Consider the following 27762-nt stretch of genomic DNA (forward strand, 5'->3'; position numbering starts at 1 on the left):
GGGTAGAGGTGTATGTGGTTCACCTCTGACAAGGTGCTAAGTGGCATTTGTTTGTCTTGTTTGAGGATTGGTATGAGAGAGAAAGAAAGAGGTTGTTGAACCTTAGCCACATTGGTTTTGCCTATATTATATACCAGGTCAATGGGGTAAAAGGCTGCTCCAATGTTGCCTCCATTTATCAGCATTCCAGTGAAATATACACACTTAAGAGTGGCATTACAGAAATCTGCAACAAAAGGGTTACTGAAGTACATCTGTGAAGTTCCTCCAGCAGTCACTATTTTAATATATGAAAAGCTCACTTCAGCACCCATTTTATGCCACTTATAATAGCCACCTTTTAAAGATACTGGCGTACTTCAATAGCTGTAAACCAGCCAGTCGCAAAAAGCTAAAACAGTGACAATAGCTAAAGTGCCCCTTGGGATAAAAACATTACTAGGTACAGGATCATCCTCGCATTTCTTTATTCTTGAGCTGGTTCTGAAGTTTTCACACATGGGTGTGTATGTCCATGCCCATACATATACTGGTGGCTTGTAGCATTGGATGTTGATTGTAGTTTCTGCTTCCTTCCCTTTTGCTTCTCCTACTTCTCATGTTTTATAGGGTATATTTTTAAGACATTAAGTATATTCCTAAGATTATGTCCATAGAATCTTTAGAAACTTTGCTTTTTTACTGTTTTAAGATTCCAAATTATAAATATAAAAATAAAATGTGCTAAATTATGATGCCCAGTTAGAGTTTATACACTTTATTTGACATATTAAGAACTCATGGAGACAAATTTTCTAAAGTGGGCTCCTTCTGAGTAAGTTGTACCTGCTAAAAACAGAAGGGCATCTGTTGCCTGCATAAATTCCATCCGAATGTGTTTGTTGTAGGTGCATCAGTGCAATAATTGAATGGATATGCAACAGGCTCAGACTATTTTTGTATGTGGATAAAACTCAAGAATCCCAATTTTAAACTGTAACTCTGAGTTATGTGTGCATTTAAGAAAACCCTCAAAAAACAAACAAACACAAAATATCCTTAGTAGTAGTAGCAGAAGAGGACTTTGGAAAAAATGGTGGGGCAAGTCTCTAAAGAGTTCTTCTCATATACATATTTTCTGTAGTATAAATTATTTACTAGTCTACTCCACTGGATTTTTCACAGTGAATCCATAAAAAATTATTCAGCAGAGGTATTTTTGTAATCATGCTGCACTGGGGAGTAAAAGTGTTCACAAGTCCTCATACATTCATTTCCATTGCTGTGATGAAGTTGTCTGGAGCTTGTCCATTGGACTGTATTAGGAGAGAGATGGCAAAGATGGGTCAAGAATTTGCTATATGTTTTTCCTTACAGTTGTGCTTGTTTTAGTCATCAGTAGTCATGTTTCTTTGATTTTGCACTTACAGGAAGATGTATATTCTAAAAGGAGGGGGCAAACAATTTAAAGAGATTAGCTTTAGGCCAGCCAATTCATATTGATCATGACTTTTAGAGAATCACTTCCTCATTCTCAGTTGGTGAACTAAATGCTGTAAATGGGTGCCTTGCCAAAATGCCACAAGTGTGCACCATATGAGTAGGTGAAAATATATTTGTAAGAAGTAGAATGATATAATGCATTTATCCCAAGGTGCTCCTGTGAGTTACTAATAACTTTCAAGATATTTAACCAAATTAAAAGACTATAAAAAAAGGATACATTAACCTGGGCCTTTGAGCATGAGATAGATGTTGAGCACTCAGCTACAATGTTAATAGGTGCAGTGTAAGAATCCAAGCAGATGGTGATTATATGTATGCATTGTGGGAAATATATAAATGAACTAAAATCTTTGTCAAAGGTAATTAAGGTATTTGTTCTCTTTCGCATACCATTCAGCTTATATATTTCAGTACAACTCCATCTGTATTAGAAATAGTCAGCAACTGCTTGCAAACATTTCATTTGGGTGTATGTGGTTTTTTTGTTTTTGTGTTGTTTTTTAAAATCATGCCTTCAATTGACAAATGCCAGAATTGAATGTTGTCTCCCCCTCCCCTTGAAAATAACATTTAGGGTAAAAATTTCAAATCAGGATAGGCAAAAATGTACAACACACTGAAAAGCAGGACAAACAAAAATACATATCTGCTTGCTGTGCCCATAGAATTAGAGCAATTCTAATCCGACAAAAGTTTTTGAGATTTTGAAAACCTTTCCTGTCTTAAAGCGTGAGGAAAAGTGGAAACCTAGAAAATTTTTTGTGAACCAAAATTCTGAAAACATTTCAGTGCAGGTCAATTGAAACATTTTGCGTGTTGATAATTTCAGAATGTTTCATTTGGATTTTGACTTTTTTTTTTTACTAAGATTAGCTTAAATTTCTAAACAAAAAGTCTTTGCAAACTGGAAAACTGGAATTTTTCACTGACAATTTCAAGACTTTTTTTCAAAAATTTTTGAGTTGAGAAATTTATCAAAACCTACCCTTTTGTTTTTTTCAACAAATTTACATTTTCTAGGGGAAAAAAAGTTTTTCAAAATTCTCTCTTTGTAGGTGGTGGTGTCCTTTGGTAGTGGAACTGCTTGAGGTCCACTGTACTGGCGTGTGTACACTCCCAGTGCAATGCAGAGTACAGCTTTGTGAGAGCTGCCTGTATGGCAACATGCATGTTTGGGGAAGGCTGGAGTGAGAGGAAGGGCTAGAAGAACTTCCAACGTACACATTCCCTGGTCTTTTCCTCCTTTCTCCAGCCAGCTTAGAAGTTACACACCAGGGCCATAGACTTGGCTCCAGCCATCCAGGAGTAGCCTCAGTGGAGTGGCTCTATTACTACTCAACAGCCTTTGGAGTATGATTCCTCCACTTGTTTCCTTGGGCTGATCTCTGAGGGGAGATACATGGCTGAGTACTGGGGACTAGATTTGCATCCAGACCAGTAACTTTGTGCACAAGGCACATGGTTACCCAGCTTACATGTGGAAGTACAGAACTTTATGAGCCCAGTGGACGTGTGATCATATTTGAGAGATGCGCTCTTGTGTGTTAAAAAATTGGTATTGGTGAAAAAGAGAGAGTGTAAGGGTGCATGTACACAAAGCGAGCAATATGCATATGTGTGTGTTATTCCAACCAGGAGATCATCTGGGTATTTCTGTGGGCAAGTCACCCTGCCTGTAAGTTAAGAGGTGGGTTTTTTTAATATCCTTTTTGCAATCCTCATTTCAGAAGGGCTGATAGTTTTCCCACTCTTTGGGAGACACTGAGAAGCAGTCGTTTCATCACCCAGCAAAACCCTGGGGAAATTTAAATTCCTTAAAGTTAAAGATGTTTTATTCTTGGATTTCATAAAAAAAAATGAAATGATATATGAGAGGAAGAGACAGGCTTTCCCTTTAGACATTTGTCTTGTCTTCCCTTTTTTTGGCAAAGTTGTTTCTGTCATCAATATCCTTCAAAGAATTGAGGCTGCAATTGCCCTATAGCAAAGGCAGATGTAGTATTTTCAATACTAGCCAGGAGTTAGACTTTTCCACTGTCTCCCAATATGACACGTACAAAATCCTTACAAAAGAGCAATCTTTTAATGTTGAATCTTGTATTTACATAATGACACTTTCCAATATTAAAAAAAAAAAGAAAAAATGAGCTGGGCAGGAATATTACAACAGAACGTTTTTTTTGGTCCGAAAATGCAGATTCAGTTTTGAATAAATTTTCTCAGGTCTAGGATGATTTTAGCCTGTGTGATGGGAAGCCCTTCAAGTTTCAGTACTAGTCCTATCACTCTGACTTTGTTATCATTGCTTGAAAGTAAAACATGGGTAAATATATAACTTCAGTGCTGCTCCACAGCTGAACAAGCCAAATTCCAGTTATTAATGCACAGCAGACTAAACAATTTTTTAGAAAGATGAAGCATCAAGTTACAGCCTTTGGCTATGTGCTGTCTAATATCTACATTATGGATGAATAACATTTGCAATGGTTTAGTGGTCAATATAAACTTTAAAAAGCTGGAGTTCTGTTAAAAATTTTTTTGGCCATCATTTGGTTTTGCAGTTTTTTTCCCCCCAAACCAGCATCATGCTGTAATATTTCCATTCTGTCTTGCTAGATGAAATCCAAAGAGACAGTTCTGGGGTTGCAAAACATTCTGATAGACAATTCAAATAAACGTTCAGTAGAACAAGCTAGCCATGCATTTCCTCCTAGCACTATGCTTTCTAGGGCTGCTGTTTCAAAGGCAGTCCATTCAGGTTGATCCTCCTTTTTGGGGGGGCACAACTTTGTCAGTTTCAAAACATAGTGAATACATAATAGATTTTTTTTTTTACTTTGGCTAAGACCTCAGATTTCCTGTTACTTCACACCATATATTTTAAACGAGTCTAGAGCATCCAAGGGCCAAATGTTCAAGTGCTGAGTGCGCACGGTTGTGGCAAGGTTTTAAAAAAGAATTCAGCCTCCATTTATGCAATAAAATAAGGGCCACATTTTCAAAAGTAGTCAGCACCCAACTCGCACGCAATGTACTGAGTTCTACATAATTTTTTTTAAAAAAGTCTGGCTATTTAATTTGATGCTGAAATGGGAGATGAGTTCTTGAAAATCAGCCCCAAAGAGTGGGTACTGAGCTCTCTTGAAAATCTGTCCGCTAGTGTACAATAGGTTGACTCATCTTTGCTTGATTAGACAGCTGGACCTTGCCTTTGGTTGTATTAGCCTCAAATTTGAGGTTTATATTTTATTTAAAATTGATGTTATCTTAGCCTTTCTGGTAATAACTATGTGACTTCTGAACACCAGATAAGGCAGCGGAAGGAGGGAGTATAGCTCAGCAGTTTGAGCACTGGCCTGCTGAACCCAGGGTTGTGTGTTCAATCCTTGAGGGGACCATTTGGGGATTGGTTCTGCTTTGAGCAGGGGGTTGGACTAGATGATCTCTTAAGATCCCTAATAATCTATGATTCCTAAGTATTCTTCTCATCTTATGTCTAAATTTGATTACCTTGAAGTCCAAGAGCTAGGTTGTGAACATTTACCAAAGCAGCTATGAGGTCAGTGGGACTACATTTGTGAGTAACTGCTTGTCAGTGTAAGGGGTTCACAGCCTAGTTCTTAGGTAACCCCCTCCCCATGCACAATTTCTGTGGACCTCTGCCCTGTTGGCTGCTGCTGGTTACAGAAGTACCAGGTGTTCTGAGGAAGTCTGTTCTTGAGGTATGTGTGGCTTAGCTGACAGCCAGGAGGAGTGTGAATCTTTGTGAGGAACCTTGATCTCATGAGATTGCCAGCCTGGTTTCTGTACCACAAAATTCCATACAAGAGCAGGGCCTCAGATGGCATAGATTGTCATAGACCTATTGAAGTGAGTGGGCTAATGACATTTTATACCAGCTGAGGAACTGCGCCCAATAATTGGGTAATTATTCAAAACATCTTCCAGAGGAGCAGACTCTGTCACCCAGACTTGCACCGAATAATACCTTTCTCCATTTATTGCCCGGGGGCTGCTCTTGGTGTAGATGTACCACTCAACCTGTGTAACAATGGCAGAATCTGGCCTTCAATTTTTTGGGATTACTTCAACACTACTGATCACTTCTAAGCTTTTTACATGATGTGATACTTTGTCTCAGTCTCTTATTCTCCGAATAGATGTTGATGATCCATCCTTAGAGGTTTTTAAGGCCTGGCTTGACAAAGCCCTGGCTGGGATGATTTAGTTGGGGTTGGTCCTGCTTTGAGCAGGGGTTTGCACTATATGGCCTGCTGAGGTCTCTTCCAACCCTAATCTTCTATGATTCTATGATGCCGCTCCTAGTCAGTGTCTGCTTGCTGTATTCAGCTGGGTGTGCCTTAGAAATGCTTTGCTGTCTATGCTGTAACTCCTGGCCTAGTGAAACAGATTGAAATAATGCCTAACTTCTTGACCAGTCATGTACCTTAATGAAACATGCCCAGACCTTAGCTGTACCCATTCTCTTCAGCCTCCTTTTTCTAAGTTCAGCTATAGGTAGCTCTGTAAAGGAGGGCAATTCGAATGTTTGTCTGCTTGTTTATTTTAATTTTATTTCGGTATTTATTTATTGCTATTAGCCTGATTCTGTTACTGTGTGACAGAGGCCAACCTGTGCACCCACATTAATTCTAGATTATGGCTATTTAGGAGATTTGCCAAAAAACCTGATTAACTTATTTCTGAAATCCTGCTTTCTGGTGCTGATTTGATTGTAATGAAACCTACCTTATCTAATATGAATATATCATTGAATAAGCTAAGAAAACATTTTATAAATTTACTATAGATTCTACACTGAATATCTCCTTTATGTCAAGGAGAGTTTGGCATTCCTCAGCTTGAGTTACATAACAAAGTAAATTGCATTTTTCAGTAGTTAGAGTTATTGTTCATCCCGTTGGATATAAAACGTGCTCCTCCTTCCTTTTAGAGCACTTCCAGGCAGAGTGCCAGATTAATCCTTGTATAACTCCACTGAGTTCAGTGTGGTTACTCTAACTACTTTGGTTTGATCCTGAAGCATTGGGTATCCTCACCTCTCATTGATGGCAACAGCTCAGGGTGACCATATTTCCTAAAGGGAAAATGCGACACCACATGGGGCTAGTTTAAACCTTTCCCCCAGCCCCCCTGCATCCTTGTGCGGGCCCTGCCCCCACCCCCAATCCCAGTGTGGGGCTGGTGTGACTGCTCATTCAAGCCCTGCCTGCCCCCCTGCACGGAGCTGGCATCTCAACTCCACATCCCCAGCATGTTTCTCACCACCCCACTTTTTTTTGGCAAAAATAGGCATTTTCCTGCTTGTTCTTGCCAACTGATCAAGTTGGCAAGGGCAAAAGGGACAAATGCCCACTTTTGCCAACAAAGTTGGGATGGCCAGGACAATGCTTATAAAAGGGACTGTGCCAGCCAAAATGGGATGTATGGTCACCCTAAATTAGCTCCTTATACCAAGATTTCAAAGAAGATGCTTTGAAAAGCGGTTGTTAGATAATATAGTAGCTATCAGTGAAAACTAATACATGCACACACATTCACAAAGACTGTTTTTTCTTTCCTTTTTCATGTAAAAGCAGCAAAGAATCCTGTGGCACCTTATAGACTAACAGATGTTTTGGAGCATGAGCTTTCGTGGGTGAATACCCACTTCCTCAGATGCACTTTCCTTTTTCATGTGTATGTTGATTTTTTTTAGCATAGAAACTAAAACTGTACTAAGGTCCAAATTTTGGCCATTATGTGCTGGTGGGATTAGTGAGAGTGACACTTGTTTTCATCCTTTATGGGCTGAATTTCAAACAATATGGGAGTTGACAATGACCAAGTATGGTAGCAGGTTCCTGTAGGAATGTGGGTCAAAACATACAAAGGAAATAAGCAGTAGTTTGAGCTAGACTGGGAATCATGCAGGGAAGAAAAAAGGGATTTTTCTTTCTTTTTTTTTTGCTGTTTGGATTTAACAAATATTAATTTTCCCCTTGTTGTTTATCCCCTTTTGAGTTCGAATGGATGGTACCAGTGATATTTACTGATTTGCCACATGTCTGTGGATAGACCTGTATTTTATAAACCATGCCAGTTTCGGTTAATATGGTACTGTAGTTATAGTGTCATTTGACTGATGGGGAAACTGAGAGACAGGTTAAAGATCTGCCCCAGACCACAGAGGGAGGTGATGTCAGAGCTGACTTAGAATTAGGAGTTCTTGGTTCCCAGTTTTGCACTCAGCAAACTACACTATCTCCTTGCTGCTGAAGATTATTCTAGATCAGAGGTTCTTAAACTGGGGAATGTAAGCTTGGGCAGGAGCGGGAGAGGTGAGAAGCTGCTGGAAGCAGTGTTGACTTCAGAGCTGGGTGCCCGGCCAGCAACTGCCACTTTCCAGCCACTCAGCTCTGAAGGCAGAGTGGAGAGTGGCGGCTGCTGGCCGGGTGCCCAGCTCTGAAGGCAGTACTGCTGCCAGCAGCAGTGTAGAAGTAAGGATGGTATGGTATAGTATTGCCTATATACTTAAATGTCTCTGTTTGATTCAATGTATTACTGTTTTTTAATATTTAGTGAGAGTTGCATTTTTTTTATTGGTATATGTACTTGTGTGGAAGGAGAGGGGGATGTAAACTACTAGAGACACAAAGAAGGGGAGATCACTGCTCTAGATGAATCAGAAACCCAAGGTCAATGCTGTCACTGGAGGTGAAGCTTCCAGGGAACATTACAATTGCTTATAAACCCCTCCCCCCAAAAAACAAAGAAACAAACAAAAAAACCCCCCTCAGGATCTTGAAAAGAAGCCTGAAGGCTTTTTCCATACCACTTACCTTCTTGAGCCCCTTCTGGGTATAACGTTAAAGAGAAACCTGTCCCTCTCTTTATTATTCTGGCGAGGGTTGGAGGAGAAGGGCTTCAGGAGTTAGGAATATTTAAATTAGTTTGATCATAAATCTTTCAGCATTTTAAATGAATAACAAGAAATGTTGACACTTTCTCCATGTTTTCTTGGTGTGGTCAATGTCTCAAAAATCTTTTCATAATATTTCTGGTATGATTTCAACCTCTCCCTCAGAAAATAAATCTGGAACCAACTTACTCAATAGTACTTCTCTGCATTACTGGAACTTTACTATGTGTTCCACAGAACAAAAATACGAATGCTTGAGCCAATTTTCAGACAGTTCAGGCACAGAATTGCACTCAATCCCTGCAGCAAAATACACACATTGACTCTGCATGGACATGCGTCTAATGAACTATTTGCACACGGTTATTGGTGCTTCATGCACAAATTCAGTGATGATATGTGCAAATTAGGGGTACACATTTGTCCATCTATAGTGTCAGGGAATCCGGCCCTTAAAATCTTTCTTAAATCTAGCTGAATGACAGCTGCTACAAATAAAGTGCTGCACGCTTTGTAAAGCACTCTTGGCCAAACTCCAGCCCTGCACTTCAAATACCGTGGCAAACCTCAGTGGCTTTGTTTTGGTTTTAATTCTGGGAGGTTGCGGGGGGAGGGCAAGGAGCAGGTAGATATTTGTGCATCTGCTGGGAAAGAGATGTTGTCTCAAAACGTGTATTCTACTTATCCTTGTTTTACTGCAAAACATCCATTGTAGATCCTTTTGATATCTGTTCTCAGACCAGACTCCTACACCAACCCGATTCCTGAAGAACTGTGAGGAAGTGGGCCTCTTCAATGATATTGACTGTTCCTTAGAACACGAGTTTAGAAAGGCACAAGAAGAAGAGAACAATAAAAGGGTATGTTTTAGTGCAACGGACTCTATCCCTTTTCCCATCCCCTAAGTGTTTATGGATGTTGTTTGAAAGGTAGACCTTCATTACCTGGTAGAACCTTTTTTGGTTGGAAACTAGGTTGCACTATAGATTGTGACATGTTTTCTAACCATTGTAATCATTGATCAAAATGTATAACCATGCTTAGATCTCTCAAAGTGTCTTAGCCAGCTTTTGATTACTAGGTCCACACTAAACCTATGCAAACCACATGCCTCTTGAGGGAGAGACTTGGTAAAATCAAATGTTCTGACAAATAGGATTTCACACGTGATTCCTTTCACTTGCTAAAAGATGTTTTGGGGCGATGTGGAGAGGAAGTAGAAGAATGGAACTGGCATAGAAGTACCTCTGATCTGATTTCTGCTCTTGTTAAGTAACCCCCATTGGGCCTCTAGATTTACTTTTCATCACTCCTAATTTTATCTGATATAGATTGTATTTTTGGTAAAATATTCAAACTCAAGGGGAAAAAATCTAACTTACAGGGCAGTGATTCTCAAACTTTAGTAATCCAAGGACCCCCATTTTGATTTTAAATTTTTTGGGGCTCCCCAACTGATCCCCAGGTCCCACCCCCACTCCACCCCTCTCTCCAAGGACCCACCCTCGCCCCACCTCTTCCCACCCCCTGCTCACTCCATCCCCTCTCCCTCCTTCACTTGCTCTACTCCACCCTCACTCTCATCAGGCTGGGGTAGGTGGTGGATGCAGGATGCAGGCTCTGGGTGGGAGTTTGGCCATGGGAGAGGGTTGTAGTGCAGGCTCTGGGAGGAGTTTGGGTGCAGGATTCGGTAAGGCGTGCAGGCTCTGGAAGGAAGTTTGGGTGTGGGCTCTGGGCTAGGGCAGAGGGTTGGGGTGCAGGGTGTGGGCTCCGGGAGGGAGTTTGTCTGCAAGCAGGGGTGAGGAGTGCAGGCTCTGGGCAGGAGTTTGGGTGGAGGAGGAGGTGAGGGTTGCGAGGTCTGGCCAGCTGGCTCCTGAAAATGATTGGCATATCTCTCTGGCAGCGGCTCCTAGGCAGGGAGTCCGGGGGGTCTCTGTGCACTGCCATTGCCCATAGACACTGCCCTCACAGCTCCCATTGGCTGCAATTCCCGGCCAATGTATCTGCAGAGTCGGCGCTCAGGGCGGGGGCAGTACACGGAGACCTGCCTTAGCCCTGCTGTGCCTCTGTAGTTTCCAGGAGATGGGGCAGGGGGGAAGGAGTTGAGGGAGGGGGAGGAGTTGATCCGTGGGGCCTGCGGACTCCCTGGAGTCCCCTTGGGGACCGCCAGGGGTCCACGGACCCCAGTTTGAGAAACACTGTTATAGGGTAAAGGTAGAGAGAAACTACAGTTCATTAGATCATGTGTCACATTTCCAAATATGGACCTGGCGTCCGTAAAGCTAGGAGCAGCTACGTCACTTTACAGTGGGCTAAGTATGCTAACTCAAGCTGACCCAACATCCTCGCATTTGGGCTATCATAAAGCTTGGGTATAATTTAAAGGTGACTATAATGAAGTTAAATATAGTTAAGGGATAAATAAAAGTGATGGATGAGTTGCTAAAACTTTCAAATAAGCACCCAACCTTTTGTTTGCTTCCCTGAACTCGAACATATCTAAACAAAGTGAGGCTTCCATCCTCCTCCTCCTGTGGGATCACCCAGTCAATCCATAGCTTCTCTCCTTCCTCTTTGCAACTCTCAGAAATACCTCTCCTTAACTTTCCTTTGGGTGCCAATTACCTCTCAGCAATCCTCACTGCTTCCCCCTTAATCTATCACTTGGCAAATAGGATCCGCTGCTATTGAACTTCTTGTTACAGGGCCCAGCTAGTCTGATGATGATCTGTATCTGTTAGTCTAATTTAGGTCTTAAACAACAATTGCATCTAAAATAAAGGAGGTGGGAGGGAAACAACTCCCCCTTCACTGCTAAAACCAGCAGGAGGCCCATCTGTACCCCCTAACTCTTGGTTTGGGTAAGCAACAGTCCCCCATAGTGCCCCTGCCTCTTTGGCTGGGGTAGCGAGTGCTCCCAATTCAGGTTTGGTCCACATTAACCACTGTATGGTATTGGTTGTACTGCGCCTTGGCTGCTGCAGAATTCAGAGTGCACAGACTCTGGGACTGTGCATGCTGAAGTGCACCCTAAGCTTATGAAATCTTAAGCAAGCAGCATTAACGGCCTTGCAGTAGGATTTTTGAGGTACTATAGGAAAACTTGTAAAGGACGAGAGCTATGGAGGTTCTTGGAAGGGGCCTACCGCCTATTGCTGTGCTGTGAAGAGGAAGATGAGATGTGTTCAAGGTCATGGGAAGGGAGTCCAAGGGGTTATTTGAGAATGGTTTGTAGGAGGGAAAGAGGCTGGGGTTAGATATTGGAGAGGGAGGAAGGCAGTCGTAGCCATGCTGAGGGCAGGAAGGGGCATGCTCCAAGCATGAAAGTGTCTGGGTTCTGGTTAGGGAATGGGAAAATATTCCAGCCAGCTCAGTCATTACAGACTCACATATAGGATGAGTGTTATGAAACAGCTACGTAAAGAGAGTAAATGTGTCTAATCTTCGATTGATTAGTGCTAGTATTAGTGCTAGTATGAACAAAGTTGGCAGAAATAGCAAATTAGGACTTTTTTTGTGTTAATATTTCTACACAGATTATCAGTGCTGAAGAAGATTCCAGTGCAGCACCTACAGTGTGGTATTTATCTTGCAGGAATAAGAGACGAGCAGCAATCTCATGATCTTGGGCCCTGTGAAGTTAACCACAAATAATACAGTATGATGTTGCAGGGTCAGTTTCAGCTAACCAGGGGTAGTCGCACAATCTGATTAAAACCCAGACTGGGGCATCATGTTACTTGATAATTGCCAGTTGTTTGAGGTCCTCTGGAGGTCTTATTCTGCCCTCCTGTCAGCCACTGGAGCTGCCATGAGCAATCTCCAGGGAGCAAAATGTGTGTTTTTCAAAAGAAAGGCAAAAGTCGAAGAGGCAAGGTAACGTGTAATATTTGTTCTGTGTTTCCAGTTAGCCTGCTACACATTCATTCCTACATTACCAACTAACTGTAAGATATTATTTCTGAAGCTGGCCCCACTAGGGCCACACGCAAATGCAATAGACAAAGGATACAAAGGAACGTGACTCCTTCACATGTAATACTCATGAAACGCTCTTAATAGTCCCACTCTGAAGTGGAAATATAGCTTTCTGCAGCCATCTGCAGTGATGGTAAGTAGGTTTAATGTGAGCAGCCCAGAGATGTTATGCATGACTGAGAAAGGGCTTCCAAAATATTTTGGATTAGGAGATTCTTTTACATGGGATTGTGAAAAAATATATGTTTATTTTAGTTTACTTCACAGTGGCTAAAGAGAAAACAGCATGACACAGAGATTCTATGAGAAAGAAGACAATTGTGTTTTTTTAACTTGTAAGTTTCCTTATTTGAAAACTTCAAGGCTATAGTCCAGTAAATTATTTTCTTTTTAAAACATGAGACCATGTGCAATCCACAGAGTCATAGAAATGTAGGGCTGAAAGGGACTTTAAAAAGTCATCTAGTCCAGCCTGCTCTGCCGAGGCCATCCCTGACAGGTGTTCATCTAATCTGTAGTTAAATACAGGCAGGCCTCGACTTTACGATGTTCGAGTTATGACAAACAGCACTTACGATGCTTCTACATAGATACCCTGATTTGACTTACAACTGTAGGTTTCGAGTTTAAGACACTCGGTCCAGCGATGGAGTAGATTGCGGTTCTGAGTTCCAATTTACGATGCAATTGTAAGGAACTAATTGTGTCATAAGTCCGAGGACTACCTGTATGTTCAATGACAAGGATTCCACAGCCTCCCTCGGAAGTCTATTCCAGTGCTGAACTATCTTTATAGTTAGAAAGATTTTCCTAATATCTAACCTAAATCTCCCTTGCTGCAGTTTAAGCCCATTACTAATTATCCTACCTTCGGTGCACATGTAGAACAATTGATCAACGTCCTCTTTATAACAGCCCTTACATATCTGAAAATTGTTATCAGGTCTCCACCCGTCCCTCCCAGCCCAATCTTCTTTTCTCAAGACTAAACTTTAACCTTTCCTCATAGATCAGATTCTCTAAAACTTTTATCATTTTTGTTGTTCTAGCCTCAATAGTCTCACATCCTTCCTAGAGTGTGAAGTGAAGAACTGTATGCAGTACTCCAGCTGTGGCCTCACGAGTGCCAAGTAGAGTGGGAGAATTACCTCTTGTGCCTTACTTATGACACTCCTGTTAATACACCCAAGAATTATATTAGCCTTTTTTGCAACTGCATCACATTGTTGATTCATATTCAATTGGTGCTCCACTATAACCCCCAGATCCTTTTCAGCAGTACCACTGCCTAGCCAGATATTCCCCCATTTTGTAGTTGTGCATTTGATTTTTCCTTCCTAAGTGTAGTATTTTACACTTGTCTTTACTGAATTTAGTTTTGTTGATTTCAGACCAATTCTCCAATTTGACAAGGTTGGTTTTGAATTCTAATTCTGTCCTCCAAAACACTAGCAACTCCTTCCAGTTTGGGGTAATCTGCAAATATTATATGAATACTTTCCACTCCATTATTCAAGTCATTAATGAAAATATTAACTAGTACCAGACCAGGACAGATCTTTGTGGGACCTCACTAGATATATGCTCCTCCTGCTCCAGTCTAACAGCAAACCATTGATAACTACTCTTTGAGTACAGTCTTTCAACCAATCTTTCACCCACCTTATAATAATTTCAGCTCTAGACCACATTTCCCTAATTTGCTTATGAGAATGTTATTTGGGACTGTGTCAAAAGCCTTATTAAAATCAGCGTATATCACGCTGACAACTCTACTCCTTCCCCCCATCCAGTAGGCCAATAACTATGTTAAAGAAGGAAAGCAAATTGGTTTGGCATGATTTGTTCTTGACAAATCCATATTGGCTATTCCTTATAACCTTGTTATCCTCTAGATGCTTACAAACTGATTGTTTAATAATTTGTTCCAGTATCTTTCCAGCTATGGAAGTTAGCTGACTGGTCCCTGAGTCCTCTTTGTTCCTGTTTTTAAATATAGATACTATATTTGCCCTTCTCCAGTCCTCTGTTATATCAGCCGTCCTCCATGAGTTCTCAAAGATCATTGATGCAGCTGGTTCCTTAAATATCTTAGCATGACTTTCATCAGGCTCTGCTGATTTGAATGCATGTAACTTATCTAAATATTGTTTAACCTGTGCTTTCCCTATTTTGCATTCATTCTCCCTTGTTATTACTATTAATTGTGTTGAGTCTCTGGTTGCAATAATCCTTTTTAGTGAAGACTGAAGCAAAATAGGAATTAAATGCCTCTGCTTTCTTCATGTCATCCATTTGTAGCTGTCCTTCCCCACTAAAGGGAAGATCTACACTTTACTTCATCTTTCTCTTGCTTCTAATGTATTTATAGAATCTCTTCTTATTGCCGCTTATGTCCTTTGCGAGGTGTAACTCATTTTGTGACTTAGCCTTTCTGATTGTGTCCCTATCTACTTGTCTATTCTTTTGAACTTCCTTAGATTTTGTCCATGTTTCCACTTTTTGTAGGATTCCTTTTCAATTTTATGGTCATTAAAGAGCTTTTGATAGAGACGTATTGGCTTCTTACTATTCTTCTTATCTTTCCCTCATGTCAGGATAGTTTGCTGTTGTGCCTTTTAATATTGGCTCTTGGAGGAACTGCCAGGTCTCCTGAACTCCTTTTTCCCTTAGATTTTCTTCTCGTGACCTTACCTACCAGTTGTCTGAGTTTGTCAAACTCTGCTTCTTTTTGAAGTCCAGTGTTCTTATTTTGCTGCTTTAGCTCCTTCCTTTCCTTAGAATCATGAAATCATTTCCTGATCACTTTCACCCAAATTGCCTTCAACCTTCAGATTCCATGAGAATTTCTGTTTTGATTAAATTGGTTACGTGGTGAATTGACACTCCAAATTAGTTATGAAAAGCTGCATGCTGTATCCTTAGGCTTGGCAGAATTAGATTTTTTTTAAAATAATTTTGATGGATAATAATTTTTTTTTATTTTTAAGCATTATTTTTGATTTTTATCATTTTAAATTTTCACAATTGAGGGAAATTATGGGAGATCAGACAATAGAAAGGGTCAGACAATAATTACTTAATGAGTTTAAAAAAATAAAGGCTTTATAACCATTAAAACACAAATTTTCAATATCATGTGTCAAAACATATAAAATAAATATTCTTAAATCAAACACAAATAAGTTCTCAAGCAGCGTTTTTCTTACTTTCCTGTCTGTAAATTTCAATTATTATCGATGGAAATATTTTTAGTTGGTTTATATCAGAGGTCGGCAACCTTTCAGAAGCAGTGTGCCAAGTCTTCATTTATTCAGTCTAATTTAAGGTTTCGCGTGCCGGTAATACATTTTAATGTTTTTTGGAAGGTCTCTCTCTATAAGTCTATATGTTATATAACTAAACTAGTGTTGTATTGTAAAATTAAACAGGGTTTTCAAAATGTTTAAGAAGCTTCATTTAAAATGAAATTGAAATGTTGGTCTTACGCTGCCGGCCCACTCAGCGCACTGCTGGTCTGAGGTTCTGTTCACCTAGGCCGGCAGTGGGCTGAGCAGGGCCTGTGGCCGGTACCCCGGCTGGCAAGGGTCCATCAGCCAGAACCCCAGACCAGCAGCGGGCTGTGCGGGGCTGGCGGCCAGGACCCAGAGGGCTGGGGGCAGAGAGTTGGAGTCAGGGCTGGGGGCTGGGTATGTGAGGGGTGTGTGTAGGTGTCAGGGCAGAGGGGGGGCTGGGTATGGGTGGGGGTTCCAGAGTCAGGGCTAGGGTTGTGGTGGGGGGGGGGATGAAGAAGTCAAGCAGAGGGCTGGGTACAGGGCTCAGGGCAGGGGCCTGGGGGGGGGTGCGGGGCTCAGGGAAGAGGGCATGGGGGGGTCAGGGGTCAGGGCTCAGGGGAGAGTGCTGGGTGACTGACCCCCTAAAAACTCTCAACCCCGCTGCTCCTTGTCCCCTGACTACCCCCTCCTGGGACCCTGCCCCCCAGGACCCCACCCCCTATCTAAGCCTCCCTGTTCCTTGTCCCCAGACTGGACTCTACCTCCTACCTGTCCCCTGACTGCCCCGACCCTTATCCACACCCCCATCCCCAGCCAGACCCCCAGCCCCCAGATAGGACTCCCATGTCTATCCAGCTACTCCCCACCCCCTGACAGGACCCCCAGAACTCCTGACTCATCCAACCCCCCACCCACTCCCTGCCTGCCCTAACCCCTTTCCATACCCCTGCCTCCTGACAGGATCCCCAGAACTCCCAACTCATCCAACCCCCCCCAGCTCCTTGTCCCCTGCCCACCCCCTTCAAAGACCTCCCACCCTAACTTCCCTGCCGCAAGACCCTCCTTGCTCCCGGTCCCCTGACTGCCCTGACCCCTGTTCACCCCCTGCCACCTCACAAACCCCAGGACTCCCATGCTCCATCCAACCTCCCCTGCTCTGACTGCCCCCTCCAGAAACTCCCATCCCTAGCCACCTCCCTGGGATCTCACCCCCCCATTCAACCCCCCCCGCCCCTAACCGCCTCCCGGGATCCCCCCCCATCCAACCCACCCTGCTCCCTGTCCCCTGACTGCCCACCCCTTATCAAACCCCCCCAGCCCTGGGCCCCTTACCATGAGGCTCCACCCAGAGCTAGATACGCTGCTCCACGGGAGTGCCCTGCCCTGCCCCTCCGGTTGAGCGGGGAGCGTATCTGCCTCCCCGCGGAGCCAAACGCTGCCCTTGGGAGTGCGCAGCCCCAACCCCAAGAGCGCTGCGCGTGGCAGCAGGCCTCCAGGGGAGGGGAGAAGGCGGGTGAGGGGCCGGCAGCTTGCTGCTCTCGGCCCCGCGCTTCGGCCCGGGAGCGCGAACCCTGCTGCTTGCCGTGCCGGGAGAGTGGGGCCATTTGCCCACCCCGTGCACATGGCTATGCTTCTGCTCCCTGCCCCCACGGGGGAAGTGGAGGGCAGAGGAGAGTGAGCCGGGCTGGATGGGATTTTTAGTGGCATGCTGGAGTCCTGGCAGGCTCCAGCGTGCCATTAAAAATTAGCTTGCGTCCCGTCTTTGGCATGCGTGCCATAGGTTGCCAACCCCTGGTTTATATGTAGGCTGTAAATTGGCATTTACTGACTTTTAGCAATAAAAATCTAATCCTTCCAAGCCTATATGTCATACAGCTAGTGCACTGACTCTGTTAAGGCAAGATGGTCTTGTAGACAAGGCACTGGACTGGGACTCAGGAGATCATTGTTTGTTCTTTTCTCAGCTCTACCCTAGACCCCCTGTGTGACTTTGTCAATCTCTCTCTGCTTTAATTCCCAATCTATGCAATGGGAATAATAACCTTTCCTTTCTCCTGCTATTTTAACTGGTAGCTCTTTGGGGGTAGGCACTCTCTTGGTGTTTATGATGGTGCTAGTGCAGTGGGGCCCTAATTTTGGATGAGGCCACTAGGCAGCGGTGTAGTACAAATAGTAATAATTGACCTCCCAGCCCTGAATTTGGAATGACAAAAAGAAAGTAACAAGTGGAGCTTGGTGGTTTCTTTCTACTTTCCATGTATGCTTGTTATCAAACCGCCTGTGTAATTTGGAATAATCTAATGTAACTGGAAGCTCCTGCTCAAGAGAGGCTAAGGCCTGGAAGACAAGGGATGCTGCAGGTCAGGATTAAACAGAGCCATGTGGAAGAAGCTTTCACAGCATCTGGCTGCACTATTCCTGATTCAAACATCCTGACCACTAAATTTACTAACAAAATTAAAAAAACAACACAAATAAATTACCTTCTGGAAGCAAGAAAAGGAAAAACTAAAAACCCAGTGGTGCCCAGACCAGGGAGCCATCTTTGTATCTTTGACACTAGGCAGCAATTCATGGCTCTGCCTCAGAGTCTGCAACCCAAATCAACTAGGTAGGCAGCGTTGGCAGATCAGATTATTATCCCAGCCTGCAAGCATGAGGTTTTAGATTTACACTGATCTGAGCATTAAGTATCCAAAGCATTTGTCATGGGTTATATTTGCAGCCATATGACCCTGGGTAGGGCTTGTTGGCAAATCTGCTCATAAGCATGGGTCTGAGAGAGCAGTATCAAAGAGGGAAGAACCGATATCCATCTCCTACCGATTAAATGAAGTTAGCCCATTAAAACTCACCTGCATTCTGTACTGGTTTAAACCATGTTCTGTTTAATTCATACTAGAACTGAGAAGCATGTTGTAGCTCAGCACACAGTGTAATTATGAAATTTTCTATCCTGTATCTCTGGATATGTCAACGCAGGAACTAGACATCCGTGTCTGGCCCATGCTAGCTGACTTGGGCTTCCAGGGCTCAGGCTGCAGGGTGTTACATTACTGTGTAGACTTCTGTGCTTGGACTGAAGCCCGGGCTATAGGACCCTGCAGGAAGTCTACATAGCAATGAAAAAGCCCTGCAGCCCAAGCCCCGTGAGCCCAAGTCTGCTGGCATGGACCAGCCACGGGTTTTGCTTTGCTGTGTAGACATATCCTCTGTGTTCCAGTAGTGTGCACAAGCCATGGTGGTGGGGTGGGAGGTGATTCTGTTGTAACATCATTCATTACCCCATTGACTCAGGAAGCAAAACATTAATATTCCCTTCTTCTATTGCATTAGCTAGGATTATTGTGTTCTTTGCTAGGCATCTCATTACTAGAGAGGTTTTGACAACTTGGCAGGAGTCGAGTAAAAAGAAACCAAAAAAATGGGGTTTTGGTGGTGGAACGATTGAACTGTAAGGAAGGATTTAAAAAACCGAAGTATGTATAGTTTGGCTACATGCCAACTAAGAGAGGACATAACAATCTAACATGCATTTGAAAGGTGTAACCAGGGCTTGCCCCTTCTTCCAACTCCCCCAGGATATTCATTACACCAGCTGAGATTCTTACATATTGGTAGAGTGTAAATAGATCTAAAGGAGGCTGTCTCTTTCTGATACCACCTTACCCATCAACAGTAAATTTGGCCTTATGATTCTGTGATCACCAGAAAATATAGTATCAGATATTCTCTGAACTCTTACCAATAGTATACATCACAGCAAGGGGAATGGGGGGGGACAGGAAAGTCTAGCACCAGTTGCAGTGAAGAATGTGGACCCTGACAAAATATTGAGTAGGCATATTTTTGAAAGGAGAGAAAGTTTAGCTGCTCCTCTACCCATGTCCCAGGTTCAAATTCACCTAATATAATCCTGCCCTAGAGGTTTGTATATATTGTAGAAGATAAACAGGAAAACAGATCTTGCCTGAATAAATGGGTTTTTGGTTTGTTTTTTATTTGTTTATTTTTTTTAAAGAAAAGAGACCGCTGTTGTTCTGTGAAAAAACTGACAGATGGCAGTGCCACAATTTTGAAGAAGAATATTGGATTTAAAAGAACATTCCTTTTGCCACACACATTTAAAACTTGGATGCAAAAAATATAGGATCCTCCACTGACTTTAGTGGCAACAAGAACAGACCCAAAGTGTGGAAGCATATCCAGTGAATCCTTTAGAAATTAGCAGCTGAAACCAGCAATGGGGGCTATTAGGTGTCTTTTGGCAGGCAAAGAACTACATTAAACTGCTAATTTTGTGCCTGGGGCCTAGATACTACAGTGAAGGGCTGGGGTCCCTGGGCACAGGCCCTGTTGGCCCAGTGGCTAATCCACCACTGTGTATACTGTATTAGAACTTGTATTAGAACTTGCAACGGTATTGGCAAAATGGTTTATACACTATACATTTTCACCTTAGCAAGTATATGTTAACAGGATTCAATTGTAAAAAGGATGTGCCATTGTAGTGTATCTGGTGCAGACTTTCTATGCTGATGAGAGAGCACTCTTCCATTGGCATAATAAACCCACCTCCAAGAGAGGTGATAGCTATGTCAGCAGGAGAAACTTTCCCATCAACATAGTGCTGTCCACACCAGTACTTAGGTTGGTGTAACTTGCATCGCTTATTCACACCCCTGAGCAAGGTAATTATGCCGCAGTAAGTGTAGTGTAGACCTGGCCTAAGTGAACCAGAAAGCAGCAGGCCTGGACCATGTATTATGGTGGTTGGTTTGTTTGATTACAGATTTAGCACAGGGCATTTAGGAGAAATAGCCACCTTCCAAGAAGTGTGCTCCCCCTAAACGATATAAGAGCCATGCTTAGCCACAGTCTAGAAAATGTATAGGTATAAGGTTATGGCTGTGTCTTCTGGGGCCATTGGGCAAGACGTTCCAGATTCACTCTTCTTTAACTTTGGCTTTTTAGGAGACTGTGTGAACACTGTTGGCATTTGCAGTACTCCAAACTGTGGCAGTCTGGAACTTGTCGAGTATGATGATCCCTTTGAGCATTTACCCCATCTCAACACCATTCCCATTAGTTCCCTACTTCCGTTGTGAATGTCCTGAAGCCACAGCATGGCTGCTGAAATGGAACAGGACAGAGAAGTGTGGTATGCTGATAGTAAACAATTCAGAGTGAAGTATTCCAACCCAGTTTGACTCCTTTTGTTAAGTAGTACAAACAAACCCTAAGCTCATCCCCAGAAAACTCTTGACTGCTATGCAGAACTACCTTATGGGTTATTCCCATTCTGATGCTAGGGCCCCATTGTGCAAACAGAGCTATCAATATATTGGTCATGGGAGCTATTGTCCAAGGGATAAATCAGCATGTTCAAGTTTACAAAGTAAAAAATCACCCCCCAAAAACCCCAAGAGGTATAATATGTCAGTCCCCAAACACTAAGGGCAAAGTCTTTACATGTTAAAAGGCATCCAGTGCAGCCAAATCCTCAGCTGGGTGATGCATTTAGGTATTGAAAAGTGCAGTCTAGCTAGGTTAGAGGAATTTTTGCTCGAGAATTTATAAGTATATGTTTAAAATAAGCCCTTTCAGTGGTAAAGCTGTTCATTTGTCAGGCTTCTTGAGTCTAATACAGTTTTCCAAGGACTTTTCATGCCCCATCATGTGAATTCATTGCTTAAGATAAAGCACCGAGGTACTCAGGTGCCCACCATCACTCTATCTGAACACCTCATACTTAAGAATGAATGTATCCTCACAACATCCCTGTGACTTAGTAGGGAGTGTTATTGTTCCAGCCTTACCAGATGAAGAACTAAGGCACAGAGATGGCCAGGTTTTCAAAAGTATTTAGGTACCTAAAGATGCAGACATGTGCCTTGCCTGCACCCAAGTCAAAAGCACCCAAGCAAGTTAATGCCCAATTCCTGTTGAAATCAAGGGTACAGAATGAGAAATCAATGCAAGCTAGGCACTTAACCAGCTTAGGCACTTTTGAAAATCCCATTAGGCATCTGTTGGCATCTTTAGGTGCCTAAATAGCTTTGAAAATCTGTCGCAGAGAAATTATGTGATGTTGTCTAAAATCACACAGGAAGTCTGCCTTAAAGCCTGGAATTGACTCCAGAGCTCCTGACTCCTAATCCAGTGCCCTCCACAGACATATATGTATTCAAGATTATGCGTGTTTAGAGGCTGATGACATACACCTCCACTCTCTCACTGAATTTTAATCCTTTTTTTTCTCAGTTTGCCATGCTGGATTTGTATAAGAATTCTGCTGTTGGCATTTCTGCCCTTTGGATAGGTGATCCCTATTTGATGGATATATTCGTTGCCCTGTCAGGTATTTAGCACAGTCTACTATGTCACAAATGGTTGCTTTTCTGTTCAACTGCACAGGAAGGCCATGAAGACAACACAATTCATGAGACAGGCTTGCAGAAGTATTCAAGGGTTTGCATTTCACTCACACCAGGGTGGCATTTTACCTTCTGCTGACAGGCTGGGTACTCATTTTTCTTTGTACAATAGGTTCTTTTTGAACAGATTTGTGGATTTAGGCTCTACGCTCTGAAAGGAGATCTTATGCTCTTCTTGCAGTTCCTGCCCAATGCATGCAGAGAGCAGTTTTTGGGCAGGGGGTGATAATGTTTTTGATTGAGCCAGAACCTTTCTTTAACCAGAACCCATCCATGTTCTTCTGAATTCCAGCTGATGAGTCCCAGTGCTCTGAGTAAGATAGCCAGATTGACCTTCTCACTCCCTTTCGTTGTCCCTCTTTGCCAGTGATGAAACTGAGTCATCCTCTTTGAATGTCCTTTTTTTTGTTTGCTGCAAAAGAGTGAGACTGCGGATTTCATCCCAAGATTTCTTTCATGACCATGTGGCATGTTAATGAAGCCATTCCACCAGGATTTCTCTGCTTTTTTTTTCTTTTTTTTTTTTTTCCAAAGCATAGTTTTGTAATTACCTGTTCATATTTCAGCAGCCTGGACTTTGTGGCGCATACTGGAGATAAACCTTCACTGTAATGGCTTTCTAGTAAGACTGTCTCTTAGCTAAGGTTCCTAAATCTTGGCAATCTCCTTATAGTGTACACTCTGCTGTTAAACACAAACTCTTCACTCCCCAGAACCAGACTGTAAGTGGAGTGCAGCATACATGGTTGGGTAATAAGATACTGCTGATATGTTTTAGAGCAAGGTGCACTTTTACTTTATTTATGAAGATAGACATGGTGGTTGAGGGCTTAATCACAGCTGATAAATCATTTTAAGAAAGCCTATTAGAACCATATGCTGATCCTTTGCATTAGTATGATATGTCTGTTGCTAATCTAATAAAACAAGGTTCTCTCCCTCTCTTCCCCTCCCTTCACCCCCACTCCTGCCGTGTGTGTGAACTCTTTATCTGTTTAAGTGGTACCATTAATAAAATGAGGTGAAAGGAAGAGGGAAAAAAATTCCAGTGTGAGCAAGCTGTGTGTTTCTGGTCATCTTTGTTTAGATGGAATTTCAAAGCCAGCGTAAAAATGCTGAGAACAGGAAACATATCAAAGTTTTGGAGAACAGTGGAATGGCCTTCACTCAGCATAAGGTAGTCATTTTGGCCCAGATGGTTACAATACTGTAGCAAGAGAGCTGGGAAGTGAAGTGGGCACACTGACATTTCAGTTACCTCACCTTTCCTGTGCTTGAAGAGGTCTGCTGCAGGAACAGGTTCCATGGCTCTCTAATGAGATCCACATTGGTTCAGTTAGTCAGCCTTACAAGCCTGATTTATCGCTAATTGGTGCATTCACTTGCAGATCTTTTCTATTATTTCCTGATTATCTCCCCACACTTTTTATTATCTTCCCAAAATTCAAATGCTAATAATTGCATGATTTGTCATTTATTTGTAGCTTTGTCTAACGCTTACATGGATATATTTAAAGGATTTCAAAACAGGAACAGCTCTTGCACGGGCTGGATTTCTTTCACTTTGCATACCTACCAGCCATCTATTTGTAGACCTCCCTGGGGACTCTTAAAGCTTTACAGTTGGGATCTCTACCCCGCTTCTCCTCTCCCCAAGTTTCATACTATATAAATAATGGTGATTGTTATTATATGGAGAGAATGTGTGGGTAAGGACCTTAATTTGAGCTCCAGGCTCAAGGCAAATCTAATAAAATAAATATAATAAAATAAACAGGGCACATCATAAATCTAGTGGGGCAAGAGTATTTTCACAGCAAGATAGAAGATCCAGATCTGAGGTACTGGGAATCTGTGGCAGTGCAGAATGGGAAATTTTGAAAAACTAGCCTTCAGCTATATTTATATACATGTTTAACTAGGTTTACCTTTTTCAGATGTCCTTTAAAACCATTACGAGGTACATGTGTGAAAACTAGCAGAGTGATTGTATTGTACCCTCTAGAGAATTTTGTGGAGGAAAGCAAGAAACCATATTGTCCCTCCTGCTGTCATTAGTGTCACTCACACTATTCACATTCACCATCACTCCACTGTAAGTGGGATCCTCCTTGCACAATGGCGTCGTACAATAATACTTGAAAGTGTGTGAGAGTGTAGTTACATGTTCCCTATGTATGACTTTGATCAGTGAGACACCTTTGTACCCTGGCCAGGGACATCCATGAGCATTTCTAATGAGCCATGCCTCAGTATAGTTCTTTCTAGATAGGAGTTAACTCAGTTTACCTGGTCTATACAGACTGGGACTAAATATAAATGGTTTCACTCATAGGCCCTGGGAAATGTGCAGTAGTTATCCAGAAACACGTTATGTCAAATCACCCAGGGTTACTTTAGTCAATATCCTCTTTAAGAGGCCACATGTCCTGGTGTTTGTTCTGGGAGTTGTTACATTTCTAGTATAGCATATGGATTTGGGGACGGATTTGAGAAACACTGTGCATGAGATCTTTGGGAATGGCCAAATGCAAGTCAAGTGGTTGTGGGCAAAAGGCAACTTAAAGCATTCCTTTTGTCTTAATCTTGGTGCTGCGTATTCCACCCTCCTTGGGCTATGTTGGAGCAGCCAGTGGGCTTGTCATTACCTTAGTCCCAGATTTGGACCTTAGCGTCCAAAATATGGGGGTTAGCATGAAAACCTCCAAGCTTAGCTACCAGCTTGGACCTGGTACTTGCTGCCACCACCCAAAAAATTAGAGTGTTTTGGGGCACTCTGGTCCCCCTGAAAAACCTTCCCTGGGGACCCCAAGACCCAAATCCCTTGAGTCTCACAACAAAGGGAAATAATCCTTTTTCCCTTCCCCCCTCCAGGTGCTCCTGGAGAGATACACAGACACAAGCTCTGTGAAACTACACAGAGTGACTCCCCCTCTCTGTTCCCAGTCCTGGAAACAAAAAGTACTTTCCTATTCACCCAGAGGGAATGCAAAATCAGGCTAGCAAATTCAACACACACACAGATCTCCCCCCTGATTTCTTTCTCCCACCAATTCCCTGGTGAGTACAGACTCAATTTCCCTGAAGTAAAGAAAAACTCCAACAGGTCTTAAAAGAAAGCTTTATATAAAAAGAAAGAAAAATATATACAAATGGTCTCTCTGTATTAAGGTGACACAATACAGGGCCAATTGCTTAAAAGAATATTGAATAAACAGCCTTATTCAAAAAGAATACAAATTAAGCACTCCAGCACTTATATTCATGCAAATACCAAAGAAAAGAAACCATATAACTTACTATCTGATCTCTTTGTCCTTACACTGAGAAACAGAAGATTAGAAAACAGAACTACTTCTCCAAAGCTCAGAGAAAGCAGGCAGCCAGAAAACAAAGACCTCAGACACAAAATTCCCTCCACCCAAAGTTGAAAAAATCCGGTTTCCTGATTGGTCCTCTGGTCAGGTGCTTCAGGTGAAAGAGACATTAACCCTTAGCTATCTGTTTATGACAGGACTGCTCTAACTTATGCCAGTTTTCACTAGCCACCAGGGGCTGAAATAGTAGCTCAGGGACATTGTGACATAGGGATGTCCCTGTTTTCTAACCATTCCCCTTTTTGTTGCTATGCTGGCAGCAAAGAGGATGTGTGCCTCAGTCAGTAGTGGTAACATGCATGCACAGATTGGCACATACACAGTGGAAGTAGGTTCGAAGCTCAAAAATCAGATCCAAACTCCAAACCAGGTTTCTGTCCACTGCCACCCAGTATGAAGAGGTGTTTGGATCTGGGATTTTGGTTAGCCTGTTATTACACAGACAGGGCAAGCTGCAAAATTTAGATTTGGGTTCTGATCCTAAGAGCTAAGGGATGTTCAGATTGGTTGATTTAGGTCCATCTCTAATCCATATATTCAATCTCCCTCAACCCTGTTGACCTTAATCCCAAACATCCTTTAAACTGGTAATTCAGGTAATTTTATTAAAATAGTATTTCACTTTAGGATTTTTCTTGTCTTTTATTTTTCCTTATCAGCCCCGTGATGGACTGCTGAGGATGAGCCTAGTTTTCGCATGCTATCTTCACCAATTCAGCTGCTTAAATTTGCTTTAGTTTTGTGATGGTCTTATTGCAGAGTGAGCTGGTGCAGATTCCTTGGTGATTCCTGACAAACACAAACAGAAAAATTATGCAACAAATGTAGCATATTCCATGTATATTTGTCAGACTGCAAATATTGCTTTTTAAAAGCATTGGTTGGGGGGGACGGAGAAAGTGATTTTTATCTCTTGTTGAGTTAGAGAGAAAAAGAGGGTGGTTCAGCGGGTGGGGACTGTAGGGGCCATTTTGTTAACTTTATTGATAATTCTGTGGTGCATCATGGTAATAAAATTAAAGGACTAGAGGAATGTGCAGCAGCTGGAATAGCAGCTTCTGAGAGTGAACCGGAGCAGTGAACGGACTCTATTGCAGTGAATGAAGCCTATAGCTGGGTGTTCATTCTTTTGATCCAATTGGAGTGGGTTATATTTATTCCTGGTGCTACTCTACTGACTTCAGTGGAATTTCACAAGGAATGAATTTGACTCAGTATAGCTTAAGCAAAGATATGAAGGAAAAGTCCTCTCAAAGACAAAATTGATGCTCAGGTCTTGGAAAAGTGCAGTGGTTGAGTGCTTTTGGGTATACATGGAATTTCTGAAAATATGTACCTCTAAACTTTTAACTACATCAGAAAGCAAGAAGGGTGCATTTCAAAGGCTGTTTCCCTATTCCAGCTTTTCTCTCTCACATATACACACCCTTCCATAGAATAACAGTCTCTTATCAAATAGAGAGTAGCTTTCTCCCTTCCCTGACATGAAGATGACCCAGGAGTGTGACTGGGTATGGTCTCTGGGAAGAGAGCATGTGTCAGTTCATCATGTGAGTGCACGTGTCAAAGTGCAGATCTGCCTGTCTGCATGGGGCCGAGGGGTAGGAGGGTTTAAATATTGGAGATAGAATGAATTCAGTGGTACAGTCTCTTTTAAATTTCTACAACCTATTAGTCGCAGCAAGCTGCCCTTATTGATTTTGGTAAGAGAGGTCACTTTTAATCCTCTAGAGTGAAAAGAGCTGCATATGTGTGCTCTCCCTAGCATGACATTAAAATTCACACAACTCTGCACTGGCTCTAGGAAAATTCCCTAACCCTAGATGGATAATTACCTTGCCTTTCAATGGGTACAAGCTCCTATCCATAACACACCAAGCCAGAATCAGCATGAAAGGTTCAAAATGTTCATGAAGGAAAGTGCAACCCCCCAAAAGCCGAGAAAACGTATTCCCACGCTAGAAAAGCTGCCCCTGTGGAAATGGACTATCAGTCTCTTTTCCCCCCTGTTTTTCTCTCTGTGTCAAAAAAGTCAATATAGAGTTGTGATTATCATATAAAAGGATAAGCCAAAGCTGACCCTTCCCTATAATTATGAGGAAAACTTTATCCTGGCTCCTGGCCCATGCTAGTTTTGTTTATATTCTTCAGAGTACTGAACCTTTGAATGCAAATTGAATAGTCCTACTCAAATCATAAGCGTGTCTCAAAATAAATAAGAGAGATGAACTCTAATTAGTTCCCTTTTCATCTCCTCCATCCCTACCCCTGGCCTTGGCCTGCTTAAT

The 27762-nt window shown here is 42.4% G+C and overlaps 1 protein-coding gene across 3 annotated transcripts in view; it reads left to right on the forward strand.

Moving 5' to 3' along the window:
• Nucleotides 1-27762, forward strand: part of CREB5 (cAMP responsive element binding protein 5) — a 361410-nt gene that overhangs the window by 61873 nt on the left and 271775 nt on the right. For 2 of the 3 annotated variants that reach the window (XM_030550853.1, XM_030550854.1), the window contains one exon: nucleotides 9146-9267. The exons of the other annotated variant lie outside the window; for it this stretch is intronic. In XM_030550853.1, coding sequence (XP_030406713.1) covers nucleotides 9146-9267 — 122 coding nt within the window. The remainder of the gene's footprint in view (nucleotides 1-9145; nucleotides 9268-27762) is intronic. 3 annotated transcript variants of the gene reach the window in all.

The sequence above is a fragment of the Gopherus evgoodei genome, chromosome 2, assembly GCF_007399415.2.
Source record: "Gopherus evgoodei ecotype Sinaloan lineage chromosome 2, rGopEvg1_v1.p, whole genome shotgun sequence".
In the NCBI taxonomy this organism is placed as follows: domain Eukaryota; kingdom Metazoa; phylum Chordata; order Testudines; family Testudinidae; genus Gopherus; species Gopherus evgoodei.